At 48.6% G+C, this 22,436-nt stretch overlaps 1 protein-coding gene across 12 annotated transcripts in view; it reads left to right on the forward strand.

Annotated features, from left to right (window-relative positions):
• The window catches only part of RBM39 (RNA binding motif protein 39), a 267,063-nt gene that overhangs the window by 229,205 nt on the left and 15,422 nt on the right, over positions 1-22,436 (forward strand). For all 12 annotated transcript variants that reach the window (XR_003858117.1, XM_029611511.1, XM_029611510.1 and 9 more), the window contains 2 exons: positions 3,938-4,100; positions 14,173-14,278. Coding sequence is in view for 11 of the 12 variants with exons in the window: in XM_029611511.1 (XP_029467371.1) it covers positions 3,938-4,100; positions 14,173-14,278 (269 nt within the window). In the remaining variant the exon portion in view is untranslated. The remainder of the gene's footprint in view (positions 1-3,937; positions 4,101-14,172; positions 14,279-22,436) is intronic.

Here is a 22,436-nt window from a genome sequence, read left to right on the forward strand (position 1 = left end):
CCCTAACATCTTCAGCCTTTCCTCAAAGGGGAGTTGTTCCATCCCCTTTATCATTTTGGTTGCCCTTCTTTGTACCTTCTCCATCGCAACTGTATCTTTTTTGAGATGCGGCGACCAGAATTGTACACAGGATTCCAGGTGCGGTCTCACCATGGAGCAATATAGAGGCATTATGACACTTTCCGTTTTATTAACCATTCTCTTCCTAATAATTTCTAACATTCTGTTTGCTTTTTTGACGGCTGCAGCACACTAAGCCGATTTTAAAGTATTATTCACTATGATGCCTAGATCTTTTTCCTGGGTGGTAGCTCCTAATATGGAACCTAACATCGTGTAACTACAGCAAGGGTTATTTTTCCCTATATGCAACACCTTGCACTTGTCAACATTAAATTTCATCTGCTATATGGATGCCCAATCTTCCAGTCTTGCAAGGTCTTCCTGTAATGTATCACAATCCGCTTGTGATTTAATTACTCTGAATAATTTTGTATCATCCGCAAATTTGATAACCTCACTCGTCATATTCCTTTCCAGATCATTTATAAATATATTGAAAAGCACCGGTCCAAGTACAGATCCCTGAGGCACTCCACTGTTTAGCCTTTTCCACTGAGAAAATTGACCATTTAATCCTACTCTCTGTTTCCTGTCTTTTAACCAGTTTGTAATCCACGAAAGGACATCGCCTCCTATCCCATGACTTTTTAGTTTTCTTAGAAGCCTCTCATGAGGGACTTTGTCAAACGCCTTCTGAAAATCCAAATACACTATATCTACCAGTTCACCTTTATCCACATGTTTATTAACCCCTTCAAAACAATGAAGCAGATTTGTTAGGCAAGACTTCCCTTGGGTAAATACATGTTGACTGTGTTCCATTAAACCATGTCTTTCTATATGCTCTACAATTTTGATCTTGAGAATAGTTTCCACTCTTTTTCCGGGCACTGAAGTCAGGCTCACTGGTCTATAGTTACCTGGATCGCCCCTGGAGCCTTTTTTAAATATTGGGGTTACATTGGCCACCCTCCTGTCTTCAGGTACAATGGATGATTTTAATGATAGGTTACAAATTTTAACTAATAGATCAGAAATTTCATTTTTTAGTTCCTTCAGTACCCTAGGACCCAGTACCATCCAGTCCAGGTGATTTGCTATTCTTTAGTTTGTCGATCTGGCCTACTACATCTTCCAGGTTCACAGTGATTTCGTTCAGCTCGTCTGACTTATCACCCCATAAAACCATCTCCGGAACTGGTATCTCCCCAACATCCTCATTAGTAAACACGGAGGCAAAGAATTCATTTAGTCTTTCTGCAATGGCCTTATCTTCCCTAAGAGCCCCTTTAACCGCTCTGTCATCTAATGGTCCAACTGAATCCTTCACAGGTTTCTTGCTTCGGATATATTTTTAAAAGTTTTTATTATGAGTTTTTGCCTCTATGGCCAACTTCAATTCAAATTCTCTCTTCGCCTGTCTTATCAATGTTTTACACTTAACTTGACAATGCTTATGTTTTATCTTATTTTCTTCAGGTGGATCCTGCTTCCAATTTTTGAAGGATGTTTTTTTGGCTAAAATAGCCTCTTTCACCTCACCATTTAACCATGACTGTAATCGTTTTGCCTTCCTTCCACCTTTCTTAATGTGTGGAATACATCTGGACTGCGCCTCTAAGATTGTATTTTTAAACAATGTCCATGCCTGTTGAACACTTTTAACTTTGCAGCTGCACCTTTCTGTTTTTTTCTAACTATTTTCCTCATTTTATCAAAGTTTCCCTTTTGAAAGTTTAGTGTTAGAGCTGCAGATTTACTTATTGTCCCCCTTCCAGTTATTAGTTTAAATTTGATCATGTTATGATCACTGCTGCCAAGTGGCCCCACCACCATTACCTCTCACCAAATCCTGTGTTCCACTAAGAATTAAATCTAAAATGTCTCCCTCTTTTTGGTTCCTGAACCAATTGCTCCATGAAACAGTCATTTATTACATCCAGGAACTTTGTCTCTAGCAAGTCCTGATGTTACATTTACCCAGTCAATATTGGGGTAATTGAAATCTGTCATTATTATTGCACTGCCAAATTGGTTAGCTTCCCTGATTTCTCTAAGCATTTCATAATCTGTCTGACCATTTTGTCCAGGTGGACGGTAGTATACTCCTATCATTATACTCTTACCCAACACACATGGGATTTCTACCCATATAGATTCTACTGAGCATTTAGTCTCTTGTATGATCTTTATCCTGTTGGACTCTATACCCTTCCAGACATAGTGCCACACCCCCACCAAGTTGATCCTCCCTATCATTGCGATATAATTTGTACCCTGATATAGCACTGTCCCATTGGTTATCCTCCTTCCACCAAGTCTCCGGGATGCCAATTATGTCAATCTCATCATTTGCTGCTATACACTCCAACTCTCCCATCTTATTTCTTAGACTTCTGACATTGGCATACAGACATTTCAAAGTGTGTTTTTTGTTTGTATTAACAACCTGCTTTTCAGTTGTTAGGGATAATTCGGAAATCATTAGCTTCGGTGATTTTTTACATATAGGCACATGGATTGTGTTTGCTTTTAATGGAAGGAAGGCATAACCCACAGTCTGGACTGATCCATAGTGGTACAGGAACGAAAACTAGCAGGTAAGAACCAATTTTCTTATAGATTTGCATGCACTGCCTCCATTGTATGCAAATCTTATCTTATGCATATTCATTGTGGATATCCTGAAAATCTGGCCTGTTTGTGGCTCTCAAGGACTGGAGTTGGCCATACCTGGTCTATAGTCTGGCAGCTAAGATTTAATGCAAATAAATGCAGTGTCATGCTTTTGAACTGCAATAACCAAAGGGATTGGTACATTCTAGAGCAGATGTGCTCAAACTGTATGCAAATATTTCTCATGCATATTCATTAGAGATACCCTGAAAACCCGACTAGCTGGGGGGGGGGGGGGGGGCACAGGACTGGTTTGATTGCCTCTTGTCTAAAGGATGAAATTCTTCAGTACATGAAACAAGAACGAAATCTGGGGGTGATAATCTCAAGGTGGCCAAACAGGTAGATAAAGCGACAACAAAAACCAGAAGGATGCTTGGGTACAAAGGGAGAAGAATGGTCAGCAGAAAAAGGAGACACTATTACCACTGTAGAAGTCCCTGGTGACACTCGTTTGAAATACTATGTACGATTCTGTAGACCACACTTTTCAAAAGGATGTAAACAGGATAGGGTCTGTCCAGCAGATGACTACTAAAATGGTCAGTGATCTTCGTTGTAAAAGGATATGGAGACAGACTTAAAGATCCAAACGGATATCTTAGAGGAAAAGCAGGATGGGGACATATGATAGACACACTTAAATACCTCAGAGGTATTATTGCACAGAGGATAGGTCTCTTTCAGCAGCAACTAGACTCTGAAATGAGGCTGTCATGGAAAGAGGGTAACAGGAGCCAGTCTGAAGAGCAATCTAAGGAAATATTTCTTTATAGAAAGGATGGTAGATGCATGAAACAGCCACCCAGTGGAGGTAGTGGAGACACGGACAGTATCTGAATTCAAGAATTTATGGGACAAACACGGGATTTTTGAGAGAGTAGTAAGAATCTGTGAACTGAGCAGTTGTGTGGATGAGCAGACTAGATAGGCCATTTGGTCTTTCTGCCATCATGTTTGTGTGTGTGTTTGTGTGTGTGTGTGTGTGTGTGTTTAGAAATACTAGGACTACATTCATGAATGACTCTATTTTAGGTTGGAGCCAGGAATTGGATTGAAGTATGTAGATCTTAAAATTGCCTATGTAAGTGTAGCTTATATATGTAGAGAGAAATGTTTTTGTAGAGGATGTTCTAATCTTATGGAAGCCTGCACATTGGATATCTAACTTTTTTATTTTGTCTCTCTTGAAATCCAGTACTGGCTGCAGCTGCAGCTGCTGCTGCTGCTGCATCTGTCTCTGCTGCTGCTGCAGCTGCTGCCTCCGCCACTGCCACTGCTACTGCCACCACTTCATCTTCATCTTCACAACCTCTTGCAACCCAGTGCTTCCAACTTTCTAATATGTTTAACCCTCAAACGTAAGTAACTCCTTAGGTTAATTGTACTGCATTTAATATTTTACAAGTTTACATGAGTTGAAGAGGAATAATTGAGACTGATCAAAATCTTGAGCTGCTCAAACAATCCCATCATATTTACAACCTTCCCGCCCACTCACACCTCCATTTATATTGCCTTTTTTTTGTGATACCAAGCCCTATAGTGACTAGCTTTACCCTAATATTTGCAACTGCATTACTACAAACATAATACAAGGAGAAACCTTCTGTGATGGTGGACTGGCCATCACACACTGAATACTGGTTATTTAAAATTGCCAAAGAGCTTGAGACCAAAATATATGGGAAGAAAGTTATTTCATAGCATAGTTTGGTGTCTCTTAATGGGATGATTTTTATATCTGCCCACATAGTTACAAAGTCTGCTGGTACATTCCCTGTACGTACCCGGATCAGTTGAGCCTCCAGTCCAGCAGATGGAGACAGACCAAAACTGAAAGGGTATCCTATATCAGGACAGAGCCTACCCTGCAGCCCTTTAGTGTTTGTCTCCAGCAGATGCAACAGCTCACCCTGTAGTTCCCTGTTAGTTTGCCCTTACCCTGTAGGTGCTGTGTTAGGGAGACAGCCCTGTCTCCCTCGCTCTTGGGGTGCCTAGGGGGGCTTGCCCCTTGAATTGTTCAGCCTAGGCTCCCTTCCCGGTGACCTCTCGATCTTGGGGCGATACTGGTGGTGCCAGTCACTCCCCCTTCACCCTCTGCCTTGCCCCGAGAAGTTTATTCCTCGGGTGCCCTCTCAGGGAGTTTTTATTCCCGTTATCCAAAACCAAAAAAAAAAAAAAAAAGCAGCCCATCTATATTAATTTGGTGATGTTCAGAGAGGCAGCAGGGTTTTGACATGTGTTGTCTGTGCAGTAGTGGGAGAGTGCAGGGTTCAATCGCCTGCACTTCTCGACGGGGGCTTCTTGCTCAGCTATTTTTTCTCTTCACTCACGACTGTACTTACCTTTGAATGCCGCATTCTAATCTATGTTTAGCTTGTGGAGAGCTGGTCTCCCGTGATGGTTTGTGTTCCGGCTGCTTGCTGGGTGGGGAGGGCCCCTCCTCGGCAGTGCCGAAGACTTCAGCCCGGGGGCACGCTCCCTGACGCATGGCCAGGCCGTTCCCGACCCGGCGAACCGCAGGAACGGCGGCCATCTTGGGAATTACTGCTGATGCCGATTCAGCATTACAGGGGGCAGAGGAGCCGGATTTGCAGGTTTTACCCCCCGATTTAAGCCCAGTACGCTCTCATGGGGATGTCCCGGACCCCCCTTCTCCTCCCCCCCTCCCCCTGCGGGAAAAATCTTCTCTGGCCTGATTTTCCTCTGAATTTGTGCTTCTTTTGCACAAATCATATTTGGCTAGCCTGCAGGAGGATGAGGACCTCCTCCTATGTCCCCCTCCCCCAAAGATTTCTCGCATGCCCGCTTCGCTACCCCCCGCGGTACCGGATGCGCAAGGCTCCGTCCATGTGCGGGTGGTCCTGGGGGACCCCCTTCCCCCGGATCCGCCGCAACCTCCTGCGAACCCCCTACAAGATCCTGATGAGGATTTTTCTACACCTGCACCCCCCCCCCCTTTGAGGGCGATGATCCCCGAGTCCTCTGTTTATTTCAGCGGGAGGAGCTGCAGCCCCTCATTCCCTTCAGGAATTGGGGATTGATGCTCCCTCGGAGGATATGGTAACGGCTGCAGTGCTGGCAAACGCGGATCCAGTCCTGGCAGGACTTAGGGCGCTTCCACGCACGTTTCCCTTCCATCCCATGCATAAGTTACTTCTCTTACGGGAATGGGAAGCTCCTGAGCGAGTCGGGAGAGCTATGGATAAGCTCTACCCGCTCCCCGAAGATTGCCTGGACATGCCGAAGATTCCCAAAGTAGACTCTTCCATCTCTGCGGTTACCAAGCATACCACGATCCCAGTAGTAGTGGGCGCCACAGCTTTGAGGGATGTTCAGGACTACAAGCTCAAATTTTTTCTTAAGCGGATCTTTGAGGTCTTAGCCTTAGGGGTCCGGGCAACTATCTGCAGCAGTCTCATGCAGTGGGCAAGTCTTAGGTGGGTACAGCAATTATTCAGCACCCAGAACCTCCCGCCTGCAGAGCAGGCGGAGCGTTTAGAAGGCGCCATCGCATACGGCGCGGATGCCCTGTATGACTTGCTTCACGTACAGGCCAAGGCAATGGTTTCCGCAGTGTCGGCCAGACGTCTCCTCTGGCTGCGCAACTGGTCCGTGGACTCTTCCTCCAAGGCTCAGCTGGGCACTCTCTCTTTTACAGGCAAGTTGCTTTTTGGGGAGGACCTAGAGCAGCTTATTAAATCCTTGGGCGAAAACGAAAGGTCCATAAGCTCCCGGAAGATCGCCCTAAGCAATCTAAATCTTTTTTCCCGACACGTACCCGCTTTCGGGGACAACGCCTGTACAACAGGGCGCGAGGTTCTTTCCCAAGAGGAGCTACCTCCAGGTCTCAGTCATGGTCTCATTCCTTTCGGGGCTGTCATGCCTTCCGAGATGGTAGTCAGCAACACCCGGCCGCCAAGTCCGCTCCCCAATGAGATCCGGCCGGTCCATTCCTCCACACGAAACTTAGGTGGGCGTCTTTCTCTGTTTTGCGAGGAATGGGCCAAAATCACGTCCGATCAGTGGGTCCTCGAGGTGATAGAAAACGGTTACGTGTTGGAATTTGCCTGGGACCTACCGGATCTTCATCTCGTCTCTCCTTGCGGCCGGCTGAAACGGCCTGCGGTCTGTCCAACCCTAGCCAGGCTCCAGGACCTTGGGGCGATAGTCCCGGTGCCAGTGGAGGAACAAGGCGCTGGCCAGTATTCCATTTACTTCGTCGTGCCCAAGAAAGACAATTCCTTTCGTCCAATCCTGGACCTCAAACGAGTCAACCGTGCTCTCGGTACCCCATTTCCGAATGGAGACCCTGAGGGCGGTGGTAGTGGCAGTTCGTCCAGGCAAATATCTAGCCTCCCTCGACTTGATGGAGGCTTATCTTCACATACCAATTCGACGCAAGCGTCAGAAGTATCTCCAATTCAACATCCTAGACCAACACTTCCAGTTCCGGGCTCTACCCTTCGGCCTCGCCACCGCTCCCCGCACTTTTACCAAGGTCATGGTGGTAGTGGCGGCCGCACTTCGCCAAGAAGGTATCCTAGTCCACCCTTTTCTGGACGATTGGCTCGTGCGGGCCAAGTCATCCGCTCTCTACAGTCTAGCAGTTGACAGGGTCCTTCCTCTCCTCACTTCACTCGGCTGGATAAGCAATCTCCAGCCCTCCCAGGTCCTGGAATTCCTGGGAGCTCGCTTCGATACCAGAGTTGGAAAAGTATTTCTCCCGAACGCTCGGGCGCTCAAGCTCATCGATCAAGTGAGCAACTTTATTTCTCTGCCGCTTCCCACGGCGTGGGATTACCTGCAGGTTCTGGGAACCATGGCCTCCACTATCGACCTGGTCCCCTGGGCTTTTGCGCATATGCGTTCATTACAGAAAGCATTGTTATCCCGCTGGCAGCCAGTGTCCGAGCAGTTCCAGGAGAGCCTTCCTCTCTCCGACCCTACGATTGCAGACATACAATGGTGGCTGTCGCTGGCACATCTCCTGAAGGGGATGCCCTTACTTTTGGGTCATAGTCACGACGGATGCCAGTCTCTCCGGGTGGGGAGCGGTCTGTCAATCCCAAACGACGCAAGGATACTGGTCCCCAGTCCAGTCCCATTAGCACATCAATCGTCTGGAAGCCCGTGCGGTGCGCCTGGCTCTCAAGGTCTTTCTCCCACTACTCCGCTGCAAAGCGGTACGCGTTCTCTCGGACAATTCCACCACGGTGGCCTATATCAATCGTCAGGGGGGTACCCGAAGTCGTCTGGTGGCGCTGGAAGCCAGCAAGCTCTTTGCTGGGCGGAGAGGCACTTGGATCGTCTAGCTGCCTCCCACAAAGCGGGCAAGGAGAATGTTCAAGCCGACTTCCTCAGCCAACAGCATCTCAATCCCAGCGAGTGGGAGTTGTCCGAGGCGATGGATCTGATTGTTCACAGGTGGGGTCCCCCTCACCTGGACCTGATGGCAACTTTGAGCACCGCCAAAGCTCCCAGATTCTTTAGCTGCTGGAGGGAGCATTGCTTGGAAGGAGTGAATGCTCTGGCCCTCCCTTGGGCCCCTGACGTTCTCCTCTACGTGTTTCCTCCTTGGCCACTAGTGGGAAAAATTCTCAGGAGAATAGAGTTTCACAGGGGGGGACCGGTCATTCTCGTGGCGCCTGAGTGGCCACAAGAATGCTTCTAAGCCTACGATCACTCGGTGGTTGAAGGAGGCGATTTCTTCAGCCTATATCTGCAAGGGCCAGGTGGTTCCTGAGAGCTTGAAGGCTCATTCCTTGCGTTCTCAGGCTACTTCTTGGGCGGAGAGTCAATCGGTCTCTCCACAGGAAATACGCAGGGCAGCTACGTGGAAATCCCTGCATACCTTTTGCCCGACATTACCGCCTTGATGTACAGGCGCCAGTCTTTGGTTCCTTCGGTCGACAGGGGTCTCTCTTCAGTCTCGTTTTTTTCCGCGCTGCGGTTACCTCACATTTAGGAGCTCTCTGAGATTTTTTTTCACAACTTTTCCTCATGGAAAAACTTGAATTTTTACTTCACAAATTTCCCTACACGGGTCTCCCTTCTCGTACATTTTCATCGATGCTCGGTGAGTTCTCCGGTCGGTTCCTGTTACCTCACTGTCTGTTCCCCTGGGTTACCAACCATTTTGCCGCCCTTTTTTTTTTTCTCTCCCTATGTCTATCGCACTCGGTCCGCCCCACGATGCCCGCGGGTGTTCTTGCTGCGATCTTCCATTGGGGCATCCAAGGTTCCCATTGATGCCATGGAGGTTGCCGTCTGACGAGGCCGTCGATGCCTCAGTGCCCTCAACTAACGAAAATGCTCCATACTTCAGGACCTCAACCAGACCCCCCGTGTAATCCTTAGGCGAAAAACAATGCCAGGAGCAGTAGAGGCACGGTGACCATCCGTCACCACCAACCACGACATCGGTGACATCTTCCTCGGTGCTAGAGAATGACCGGGCCGAGCACCGAGGGAAACATCGTCGCCGGCATCGACAAGGTTCCGCATTCTGTGCCGGCACCGATACCACTTCAGCATTGATGTCCATCGAGCCAGTTGTGAATCGGGCCCAGGTACAAGAGTCTCCATGCTCCTCTGCACCCGAGGCACTGAGGTGTTCCACACCATGCCGGATACTGAGCCACCACAGATCCATGTGGAAGTGCCAGTAATGCCTAGCCTGCCTCCCCCTGTAGCTGTGTTACCTATACCAACTCCAGGGAGGAGCTGGACGTCCTCATCCATGAGGCTGTCCTCGATGCCTTCCGGAATCTACAACCTCAATTGATGCCGGTCCCCATACTGGCACCAACACCAGAGCCATCGATATTCGCACCATTGCGGCACCGCCTCGCTGCCCTCATCGGTACCCTACTAACGACAGCTTAAGTCATCGCCGCCGACTCGTCCTTCTGAGCCTCCATGGGCCCCTATACCTATCCCGGGATCCTTGAAGGGCGATGGGGATTCTAATCCCACTTCGGCACCAATCCCATAGAGACCTAAACCAACCTCCTCTCTGAGCCTTCTCCAAATGATCCCTCCAAATGACATCTCCTTTGCCACTTTTGTAAAGGAAATGTCTGAAACCATCCCTTTCAACCTGGTCACTAAAGAGGGTCTAGGTCATAAAATCTTCCGGGGATCCATGTTGGTGTCACACATTGCTGTTTACCAGCTATGTTTGACACAACACCAAGGGAACCTCAGTACCATCAACATGAAGTTTGAACAACATGTGATTGCTTCGATACGTCCTCCCGTTGCCAGTGCTGGCTTATGGTCCCTGATTTACGGCCCAAAGTCCAAGATAAACTAGCTGATCTGCTATGCACCGCAGATCGTCTCTTCATGCACAAGGTCCAATAGACAGTGGCTCAATTGCAAGACCACCGCGAGACCCTGTGACAGCTCTCTACATTTCTTGCAAATCCTCCCTCCTCGGCTAGAAAACCAGCAAAGAGGGATGCTAGAAGGATCTTTTACCGCTCTCACAAGTATTATCCAGCTCCCACATGAGACCAACCAGCCCACATCATAAAGCACGTACACGTCAACAACTGATATCCAGATCACATCAGCTCCGCCAGTCGGGCAGGCTTCTGGATTTTGAAACCTTGCCAGAGAACAGAACAGTCCATTCTACTGAGGACCAGGGCTCGGGACACTGTTCCCCGGACACAACAAGACAGAAGATTTTAATCCCGCTATTTCCTACTTCCAAGGAAACAGATGACCTCTGCCCATCCTGGACCTCAGAAATCTCAACAAATTTCTTCAGAAAGAAAAGTTCAGAATGGTGTCTTTCGGCACCATGCTTCCCTTACTACAACAAGGAGGTTGACTCTATTCTCAGGACCTTCAATACACTTCATAGTGAGTCAACAGCATTTTCAATACCAAGTTCTGCCATTTGAACTAGCTTCGACACCTCGTGTATTACACAGAATGCCTAGCAGTGATTGCCGCTCATCTACAAAAAAACAGCATTCACATGTTTCCTTACCTGGACAACTGCCTAATAAGGAGTCAATCCAAACAAGGAGCTCTAAATTCTCTAAGACTCACTATAAGTCTACTAAATTTGCTGGGATTTCTGATCAGCTACCATAAATCCCATATGGATCTGTCTCACCTCCTTGCCTCCATCAGAGCAGATCTGGGCACTACAGTCCAAAAGGCCTTCCTGCCCAACAACCGTGCGAACATCCTATCAAACTGTCCACATCTCTGCGCGCATGCAACATAGCCTCAGCCCATCAATTCTTCCCATTACTGGGCAACATGGCTTCCACAGTCCACGTCACTCCTATGGCCAGACTAGCCATGGGAAAAAGACAGTGCACTTTAAAATTCAGTGGCTCTAAGCCGTTTATCCGCTTTCGTCCCTAATCCATTTCACTGATCCAGTAACCAACTTGGGTTGGCGAGCTCATATTAACAACCTCCAAACCCCAAGATGTGTAGACTCCGCTCACTGAGCAGTCTCACATCAACTTCCTGGAGCTTCGAGCCATACGTTATGCCCTTTATGCCTTCAAACACTGCCTCTCACACAAAATTGTGTGGATACAGACAGACAACATAGTGGCAACGTGGTACTCGAACAAGCAGGGACGCACAGGATCATATCAGCTCTGCCTGGAAGCCGCGCAGATCTGGGCCTGGACCCTTGCACACTCCATGCATCTCCGGGCCACTTATCTAACTGGCATACCGAACTTACTAGCAGACCATCTCAATCGATGTCTCCATCCCCACAAGTGGTCTCTGAATCCATGTGTAGCGAGCAAAGTCTTCTAGCGCTGAGGTCAACCAACCATCGACCTTTTCCATCTGAATTGAACCACAAAGTGGACAGATTCTGCTCCCTACACAGGCAATGAAACGTGTTAGCTATGGACGCCTTTGATCGCCCCTGGAACAAAGGCCTCCTATATACGTCTCCTCCGATACCGCTCATAGCCAAAAAACTCTCTTGAAGCTACAGCAGGACAGGGGCTTAATGATTGTCATACCCCCGTGCTGACCTCGACAAGTATGCTTCCACATATTTCTCGACCTATCAATCAGGAACCAATTCGCCTGTCCACAGATCAGTCTCATAACACAGAATCATGGCAATTTATACCATCTGAACATTCAAATCTTTTCACTAATGTTTTTCAGGTACTTGTAGGTTCACGAAAACCTTCCACACGTAAATCTTACCATTAGAAATGGACAGAATTTACCAAATGGTGTACACAAAAAGGTATTGGCCCCTTTGCCTACCCCACTCCATTTCTATTAGGCTATATTAGGGTACCTTTCGGCTTCTGGTCTCCAGACATCCTCTGCACAGGTACACCTCAGTGCCATTTCAGCGAACCACCAGGGAATAGGGGATGCCCTGATAACGGCTCAACCCCTTATGAGTCGGCTTATGATGGGCTTTCTACAACTTAAGCCTCCTCTACGATCACCGGTTTCGGAATGGGACCTAAATATAGTGCTCACAAGGCTCATGCATTCCCCCATTTGAGCCTTTACATTCCTATGACATTAAAAATTCTAACAGGGAAAAATTATTTTCCTCGTAGCCATTACATCTGCTCAAAGGGTCAGTGAGATACTCGCCCTATACTAGGGTCCTCCATACTCACCCTAAATTTCTTCCTAAGGTGGACACAGTCTCTCCCCTTACTCAGTCTGTCCACTCTTTTCCCAAGGCCTCACTTTCACCAGGGCAAGAGGCTTTTGCACACCTTGGACTGTACGCGTGCACTTGCATTCTATCTAGACCGCATTGCAGTCCATAGGAAATCCACCTAACTCTGTTTCTTTTGACAAGAACAAGCTGGGAGTTGCAGTGGGCAAACAAACTCTCTCTAACTGGCTAGCAGACTGTATCGAATTCTGCTATGAGGAAGCAGGCCTTCCTCTCCAGGGGTGAGTGGAAGCACATTTTGTAACAGCCATGGCAATGTTGGTAGCACACTATCGTTCAGTGCCAATTGCCGACATCTGCTAGGCTGCGACATGGAGCTCTCTTCACATATTTGCAGCCCACTACTGCTTAGATAAGGAAGGCCTTCAAGACTCTGTCTTGAAAAATATTTTTCCAGTAAAATGCCCAACTCCTTCCACAGCCACCTACTGTGATTTCAGGCTGCCTCATCATTGCCAATAGCTCCCCAATTATTGTGCCTGTTGCACGAGTTGTCTGCTATTGACCTGTTGTAATATGAGTCAGCCTGTAGCTGGTTAATCACCCTTATGTGAGGACTGCCATCCTGCTTGTCCTGGGAGAAAGCAGAGTTGCTTACCTGTAACAGGTGTTCTCCCAGGACTGCAGGATGTAGTCCTCGTGAAACCCACCCGCCACCCCATGGAGTTGGGTCCGCGTACATTTTATTTTTTGCTCGCACGTTATTGCTACAAACAAGACTGAAGCAGCATGCCATGATCCCTGTGGACACAGGGATCATGGCATGCTGGGCATGCTCAGTGTGCCAGTCAAAGTTTCTAGAAATTTTGACAAAAGTGTTCTATAATAGGGTTCCGCCTATTGTCACCCATATGTGAGGACTACATCCTGCTGTCCTGGGAGGACACCTGTTACAGGTAAGCAACTCTACTTTTCTGCAGGTACTTTTTCTGTGGAAAATTACACGTGTAGTTTGAAAAAAACAAAACTATGCATCATGTTTCCTCCGATCTAACATGTCCCCGGGAATGTCTCCACACAGTGCAGGTAAAAGCCACACATACTTGTAGCCATGTGGTGGATGGGCAATTTTCAAAAGCATTTTACATAATTAAATGCTTTCAAAAATTGTCCTGAAAATGAATATCTCAATAATTAGTATGTTCTTCTGATCATTAGTCTTTTTTTCCATGCACACATTTTAATTTCCTACCAATTATACTTTGTACAACTGCTTTCTGCTTGGCTATTTCCACCTTAGGTCTTCAGTTGTTTTCTCCAACATAGCAGGAGTGGGAAGCATCTACTATGATGTTAGAAAGCATGTTGTAGCATTCTTTTGAATAGGAGCCATTGGTTCTAACTGGGTCCTGGAAAGCCAGCTGGAAATTGAAACATAAAACCACTGCTTTAATGAATTTCACACTTGCTCTATATGACTCTTTGGCTGGCACCATAAACTGTATTTGATGTGAAATATTTTTTCATATTGTGAGATTATTTCAAGATACTGTTGCTGCTTAGTGAGCGATTCAGCCTCTTTCTACAGAGCTCATTCATTCCTTCAGCAACTTGATTAAATAATTTTTACCTAGAGTGGCTGTGGGTGTAAGCAGGGCCAAGATTGGCGTGGACCCAGAATATCAATAACCATCACAACAAAAGTTCATTATCAGCTCATATGATGTTTATTAAGAATTATTTATAACTGCTAAATATTATCCCTGTTTCATCCTTTACAGAGAAGATGAACCTGGCTGGGACACAGAAATTAAGGATGATGTGATTGAGGAATGCAACAAACATGGAGGAGTTATTCACATTTATGTAGACAAAAATTCAACCCAGGTACATTTGAATTTCAGTTATAGGTAAGGACCTTCGTTTTCAGTTTTTTGTTTTTCCTGGGATGTTCAATGATTTAATTAGAAGTAAAGTTAATTTTTTTCCACAAATCAGTCTTTCATGAGTTTATTTTTGTGTTAACATTTGAAATTCTCAGGAAAAAATAAAATGGAAAACAAAGGTCCCTAGTTATAGAAAATATTTTCTTTTGCACACTGATAGAAAAACTGTATTTTTAATACTTGCTATCTCTTCTAGCCCCCTGGCAAATGCCCTAACTGGTTAAAAAATATTAGTATTGCAGTTTGTTTACTTAGGACTTTTAAAGGACAATTTTTCAGCCATTTATGTGGGTAAAAATTATTCTAGCCACATTGAAAGGAAGTGTTTGTGGGAGTTTGTTTAGGTCAGAGGTGGAAAAGTGCACGTGTAGATCTTCACATGTACTTTTCCAGCAAAATTTGACCTGCAGAAACTTCATCTTCAAGTAACCATTCGTATTTTGCACCTTTGGCAAATTTCAAAACAAATGTTTCCTCTGCATTCAGGCAGGCCAGTCCACACAAGTGGGTTATGCATACCAACCAGCAGATGGAGAACTGAGATCAGCTGACTCGATGTCACACTCATCTGCCAGTATTCTCAGTCTCCAGCAGATAGTGACATGCTTCCCTTTTCGAAACTAGAGCCTGGCTAGGCCGGATGAACAGAAGATTCTGGTGGGCAGCTCTTGAGCTGACAGATGCATTCTCTCTCCCTCAGTTGAGTATAGCCCTTAACTGCTTTTAGCCTGCAAGGATGTAAAATTTTGCTAAAAGAAGAGCTGGCTCCTGAGATTATAGACCTGTGCTCCCTCCCTCAAAGGAGCAGGTAGGAACAGGCTTCTTCCACACACACCTCCCCTTCACTCTCTTTATAGCTCCTGCTCTCTCTTTGGCTTTGGGTTGCCATTGTGTGGTAAAGTTTAAAAAAAAAAAATGGAGAGCTATCACTTGTGCAGTTGTTTCTGCTCAGCGGCTGAAGACTGCAGCAGCCTTAAAGGCTAGGTTTTGGTGTGTGAGAGATGTTAATCATGGACTGTGCCTGAGAGAGTCTGGGTGAGTGCCTGGGACGAACTCGGGTGAGAGGTTTTCAGCTGGTGCTGGATGGAGCATTTGGGGAGCAGCTCCTGGCGGGGGACTTTCTTGCTGGTACTCAGCAATGTTCAGCAGATTGAGGCTCCCTGGGATCCACTGAAGTGTGTTCGACAGTGGAGTCAGTCTCACTGCTGTTTCCCTGTACGTACCAGGATCAGTCCAGACTGCTGGGTTATGCCTCCCTTCCAGCAGATGGAGTCAGAGATAAAACTGAAAGCACCGCCCATATAACCCGGGGTGCCACCTGTGATCCCTCAGTATTTTCTCTGACTCCAGCAGATGAGAGACATAACCTTCGGTCCTGGTCTGGGTACACTTGGGGCCTTGCCCCTCTAGGTTTGAAAAAAAAAAGAGATTGATAAATAAAAGGAGGGAAATTTACCTTAATAAAATTGAAAAGCTTTTGCAGCTTTTGCACTTGTGACTGGATCTTTTAAAAAAAAAAAAAAAAAAAAAGTAAAATAAAAAGAAGATAGGACAAATTAAGTTGTTTGTTTTCTGCAGCCGTCTGTGGGCAGGCTCAGCAGGGCTGTGTCCTGCCTGATTAGTTTCCCGGAGTTTTTGCTTGGCCCGGTGAGTAGAGGGGGAGGATTTACCGGTGGGCCGGTCACTCTCCCCCTCTCTCAGAGACGCTACATTCCTATGGACTCCCCCCCCTCCCCCCGTGCCGGTCCCCGCGGGCTGAGACTTAGTTAAAAAAAAAAAACAAACAAACAAACAGAAGAGCAATTTTTAAATTAGAGTTTTGGGAGCTGCTTCTTACCTCAGCTGCGCCTGCCTTGACTCCCGGGCCTCCGGAGGGGGTGGAGCTCTTCACCCGGCTGCCTGCAATGCCTTGGGGGACAGCGTGCAGCTCCTGCGGAGAGCCGGGGCTCCGGCTCTTTCGCGAAGGCCTCTGCTCCCGGTGCCTTCCCGGGGGCGAGGGGCCTTCGCAGGGCGGCGTTTCGCCGCGGGGGGCGCCCGTTTTGCGCCACAAAAAGCCGCGGGGGGACCACGAGGCAGAGAGGCTTAGGCCAGGCACGCTCCCGATTAGCATGGGAGCGGTGGCCATTTTGTCTGCCTCCGATGCGGATGACTCGGGAGGGAGGGGATCTCCCTCCTCCATTATCCCCGCCTCACAGGCCGCGTGATTTGCCGGCAGGGCCGACTCCTACTACAGGGAAAGCTGCGGGGGGGCCTTAAAGCGGCAGCAGCCCTTCTCATCCAAGTTTATTTTATTGATGCACAAGGCTTTCCTGGAAGCGGAATCGGACTGGGAGCTTCAGTCTCCCACACCAGCCAAGACCCCGAGGGACTTTGAGGACAGGGGAACCGCTAGGATACCGGTTCCGCCGGATCCGGGGGATCCATTTTCGCCGGACCTGTTGTCTTTGGATGAGAAGGGGGAGGTGGTCCCTCCGGTGGAGGGAGATGACCCACAGGTCTTAAGGCTGTTCCGCAAGGAGGAACTGGACCATCTGATTTTGCATGTGCTCCAGGAGCTGGAGCTTCCGCTGTCACCGGATGCGGCGCAGGTTTCTACAGGGGATGCTGCTCTGGCGGGGCTTCGGGATCCCCCGCAGACATTTCCGTTTCATCTGAAGTTGTCACAGATTGTATCCCGGGAGTGGGAGACTCCTGAGGCCTCCTTGCGGGTCACCGGAGCCATGGAGAAAATTGTATCCGCTTCCGGTAGAGACGCTCGACCTTCTTAAGGTCCCCAAGGTGGATTCGGCAGTCGCCAAGCACACCACTATCCCGGTGACGGGAGGCACGGCGCTGAAGGACCTTCAGGATCGGAAGTTGGAGGTGTTGCTCAAGCGCATTTTTGAAGTGGCCGCATTGGGGGTCCGTGCAGCAGCTTGCAGTGGCCTCATCCAGCGGGCCTTGCTTCGTTGGGTGCAGCAAATGTTGACCCAGGACCTTCCTCCTGGGGAAACGGAACAGGCGGCCCGCATGGAGTACGCTGTGGCTTATACGGCTGATGCCCTCTATGATCTTCTGCGGACTTCGGCACGCACAATGTCGTCTGCTGTCTCGGCGTGTCGTTTGCTGTGGCTCCGGCACTGGTCGGCAGATGCCTCTTCCAAATCCCAGCTCGGATCTTATCCCTTTAGGGGTAAGTTTTGTTTGGAGATGAGCTGGAGCAGCTTATTAAGGCATTGGGAGACAACAAGGTGTATAAGTTGCCCGAAGACAGGCCTCAGACGACCCGTGGCGGCTTCCGGGGCCGTTACCGAGGACAGCGGCGTTTTAGGTCCAATAGAGGGGCTTCGGGCTATGTCCCTCGCCAGTCGACTTCAAGGGCACAGGCTTGACCGTCTTCCTTTCAAGGCAGGCGGCCTCAGCGCTCGGGAGCTCATGCCTTTGCCAGCAACAGCAAGATTACACAATGAAGAAGCGCCGGCCCATTCCTCTGTTCCGAACATCGGAAGTCGACTGTCCCACTTTTTCGAGGAATGGGCCCAGATTACGTCCGACCAGTGGGTGCTAGATATAAGACACGGCTACGCTTTGGATTTTGCTTGTCCCCTCCGGGATCTCTTTCTGATATCGCCTTGCGGGCCACCACACAAACAGCAGGTGGTGCTTCAGACGTTGGAGCATCTGAGGGCCCTCGGAGCCATTACGCCAGTCCCACCGTCGGAGCACCGGACCAGTCGTTATTCCATCTGTTTTGTGGTCCCAAAGAAGGATGGGTCCTTCTGCCCAATTCTAGACCTAAAGCAGGTCAACAGGGCCTTGCGGGTGCCTCGCTTTCGCATGGAAACGTTGCGCTCTGTGATTGCAGCAGTGCACAAAGGAGAATTTTTGGCTTCTTTGGATCTGACTGAGGCGTATCTTCACATAGGAATTCAGGAGCACCATCAGCGTTTTCTCAGGTTCATGGTCTTAGGACAGCACTATCAGTTTCGGGCCCTGCCCTTTGGTCTGGCAACTGCTCCTCGCGTGTTTACCAAGGTGTTGGTGGTGGTAGCAGCGAGCTTACATCGAGAAGGAATTCTGGTTCATCCATACCTGGACGATTGGCTCATTCGGGCGAAGTCGGAGAGGCTCTGTCTCGCGGCGGTCCATTCGGTGGTGAGTCGACTGCAGTCTCTGGGTGGGTGGTCAACTATGCCAAGAGTCAGTTGGCACCCTCTCAGGTGATAGAGTTTCTAGGAGCGCGCTTCGATTCTGCAGCGGGCAGGGTGTCCCTGCCTCTCGATCGCATGGAGCGGTTAATGTTCCAGATTCGGCGTCTGCTCTCGCTTGCTTCTCCGGTGGTGTGGGACTATTTGCAAGTTCTTGGCTATATGGCGTCTACCCTGGAGTTAGTCCCTTGGGCCTTTGCTCATTTGCGACCATTACAGAGGGCGCTGCTCTCGCATTGGGATCCCAGGTCGGAAGAGTATCAGGTCCCCCTGCCTCTGGTCGAACCAGCCCAGTCCAGCCTGTCCTGGTGGCTCAATCCAGATCACCTGCTGAGGGGAGTATTCCTCGAGAGTCCCCATTGGATAGTGGTGACGACAGATGCCAGTCTCTCCGGTTGTGGGGCGGTGTGCCAGTCACGGTCGGCTCAGGGCCGTTGGTCCCCCTGGCAAGCGCAATGGTCCATCAACAGGTTGGAGACCAGAGCGGTTCGGCTGGCCCTGCAGCATTTCTTACCACTGGTGCGCAACAAGGCGGTACGGATTCTCTCCGACAATGCGACCACGGTGTCCTATATCAACAGGCAGGGAGGTACCAGAAGCCGGGCCGTGTCCGTCAAGGCCGATTTGTTGATGAAATGGGCAGAGCGTCACCTCGACCGGATCGCGGCATCTCACATAGCCGGCGTCGACAATGTTCAGGCGGACTTTCTCAGCCGGCAACGGTTGGATCCCGGAGAGTGGGAGCTATCGGAGGAAGCCATGAGCATGATAGTTCGGAAATGGGGGACCCCGAGTCTGGACCTCATGGCGGCTCGCTTCTTCAGTCGCAGACGGGACCACGGGTCCGAGGGGGTGGATGCCCTGGTTCTCCCCTGGCCCACCCACGTTCTTCTGTATGTGTTTCCTCCATGGCCCCTCGTAGGAAAGGTGTTGCGTCGCATAGAGTCACACCAGGGACCGGTGATCCTGGTCACTCCCGAGTGGGCTCGGAGGCCATGGTTCGCCGATCTGATCAACCTAGCGGTGGACAGTCCGTTGCGGTTAGGCCACCTGCACGGCCTGTTGCGTCAGGGTCCAGTATTTTTAGAACAGGCACATCGATTCTGTCTAGCGGCATGGCTTATGAGAGGCGGCGCTTAAGGAAGAAGGGTTACTCGGAGGCGGTGATTTCTACGCTGCTCCGAGCTCGGAAAACCTCTGCGTCTTACTTATGTCAGAGTCTAGAAAGTTTTTGACTCCTGGTGCCAGGAGTGCAGTTTGTCGCCTCGCTGGGCTACTATTGCTGACATCCTGTCCTTCCTACAGGCCGGGTTACAGAAGGGTCTGTCCTTCAGCTCGCTCCGGGTTCAGGTCCCGGCCTTGGGCAGTCTTCGTGGCAAGATTGATGGTCGTGCCATAGCGGCTCATCCGGATGTGATGCGTTTCTTGAAGGGAGCTAAGCATTTGAAGCCGCCGGTTCGTGTGGTATGTCAGTCTTGGAGCTTGAACCTTGTTCTGCGTTCATTGTGTGGCGCACCTTTCGAACCGCTGAAGCGAGCAATGCTTAAGGACTTAACGCTTAAAGCAGTGTTCCTTGTGGCTATTTCTTCAGCTAGGCGCGTCTCCGAGCTTCAGGCTCTGTCATGTCGCGAACCGTTCCTGCGTATTTCAGATTCGGGTGTTTCTCTTCGCACAGTACCTTCCTTTTTGCCAAAGGTGGTTTCGGCCTTTCACGTGAATCAGTCCATCGAGTTGCCCTCCTTTTCAGCGGAGGACAAGGATCTGCGGAGGTTGGACGTCCGTCGAGTTCTCTTGCGATATTTGGAGGTTACCAATCCGTTTTGAGTGTCGGATCACCTTTTTATTCTGTGGAGTGGCCCGAAGAAAGGGGCGCAGGCTTCTAAGACTACTATCGCCCGTTGGCTGAAGGCCGCTATTGCCGCTGCTTACATAGGCTGTGGGCGCCCGGTACCTGAGGGGCTTAAGGCTCATTCTCTTAGATCTCAGGCGGCTTCTTGGGCGGAAAGCCAGTGTGTGTCGCCGCAGGAGATTTGTCGGGCGGCCACATGGAAGTCCATACACACATTTGCTAAGCATTACCGTTTGGATGTCAGGGATCCAAGGGTGGGTTCCTTTGGCGATAGGGTGCTTCGTGTGGGACTCTCCAGGTCCCACCCCATTTAGGGCAGCTTGGGTACTTCCCAGCAGTCTGGACTGATCCTGGTACGTACAGGGAAAGGAAAATTATGTCTTACCTTCAATAATTTTCGTTCCTATAGTACCAAGGATCAGTCCAGACGCCCGCCCATGTATTGGAGAGTCCAATCAGTGTCTTCATTGTTTTGTTGCAGATCGCTACTGATCTTGAAGAGCCTATATGTTTACGAGTTACGGATCAAGTTGCTTCTTCGTTGGAGCAGGTTTAGTTAGTTTTTAACTTGATCTAGTCACTGGTTGCAGACTGTTCCTAAGTTTTTTATCTTTATCAAGCCCTTTTTGGGGGGAGGATGATTCTTTATTCTGCTTTGTTATCAATAATACTGAGGGATCGCAGGTGGCACCCCGGGTTATATGGGCGGTGCTTTCAGTTTTATCTCTGACTCCATCTGCTGGAAGGGAGGCATAACACAGCAGTCTGGACTGATCCTTGGTACTACAGGAACGAAAATTATCGAAGGTAAGACATAATTTTCCTTTCCCGCCGCATGAACAGAAGCCCAGCAAGAACACCGGCCATCTTAGAGTTGCTAGAATGTAATGTCCCAAGGAATTGTGCTGGCAGGCAGAGAAGCCGCTCTCTCTTGCAGGCCAAGTGTTTGTCTCCCTGCCGATTTCCTCAATGTGCATAGCAGCCATGTGCAAGTGTGACAGGTAACAGTTTTCACCTTACATTGTGAATAGAGCCACAGTCCTAATTAAGAACTGTGCTGGACCTGTCCTTTTTTCAGCGCAGTAGCCATCCCTGTCTACCTCCCTGCTACAGGTGGTAATCTTCTTAGCCTGAAAGAAGGGGCACTCCTTTTTTTTTTCTTCTGAAATCCCCATTAAGACGAAACAGACCAGGGGCGGCATGTTTCACCAGTAGATAGTGCTCAGAGATGGGTCAGCTGCAGTGTGCTTCCCCCTTGCAGTTTGAATGGGTGGGAATAGCAGCTATGTTGGTGTACAGGAGAGTGAGAAGCAGCCTCTAGCTGGCCAACGGATGCAGTTCGGCCTGGGTGGTATCCGCTGTTTCAGTGGAGCAGTCTGGCTTCCCATTTTTACAATGGCAGTGGCACTGATTTTGCATCTTGGGCACAACTGCGGGAACTGTCTCTGGTCCCAAAAACTGCTCCAGTGTTTAGGTTTCTTGGAGGCAAGAACTGAAAGCCCTGGTGGGTGGGTTTTGTTTTTGGTTTTTATTTATATTTTATTAAATTTCAAAATATCTGAACAGCGATAATAGTCAAAAGTAACAAAGCAAAAATTACATTATCAAGATCAATAAAGAAAACTAACAGTTACCATAGACCCTAGTACCAGGTAATAATGGAGATCCAAGGTTCTATTGAGCATATTATTTAACAGGCAATGGTAAAAGGCAAAACTAAGAGGAAAGAAACAACCAACAGACTATTCCTCAGTAGTACAGTAACTACATCAGGAAGCAGCATCTACAGATGTAAGTGTCCAAAAATACTCTCAACTGTGAGGGTTCAAAGAATACATATCTTACATTATTAAAATTCAAGATGCATTTACAGGGATAAAGTATTATCATCTGTGCCCCTATTTGCCTGACGTCTTGACTGAAATCTAAAAAATGTTTTCTACATTGAGTAGATCTAGCAATATCCGGGTACATCCAAATCTTTGGGCCAAAATACAAAAACTCTCTCTTACGAAGAAATAATCTAAGAATCATAATCACAGTTAGAAGGAAAAATGAAACTA

The sequence above is a fragment of the Rhinatrema bivittatum genome, chromosome 8, assembly GCF_901001135.1.
Source record: "Rhinatrema bivittatum chromosome 8, aRhiBiv1.1, whole genome shotgun sequence".
In the NCBI taxonomy this organism is placed as follows: domain Eukaryota; kingdom Metazoa; phylum Chordata; class Amphibia; order Gymnophiona; family Rhinatrematidae; genus Rhinatrema; species Rhinatrema bivittatum.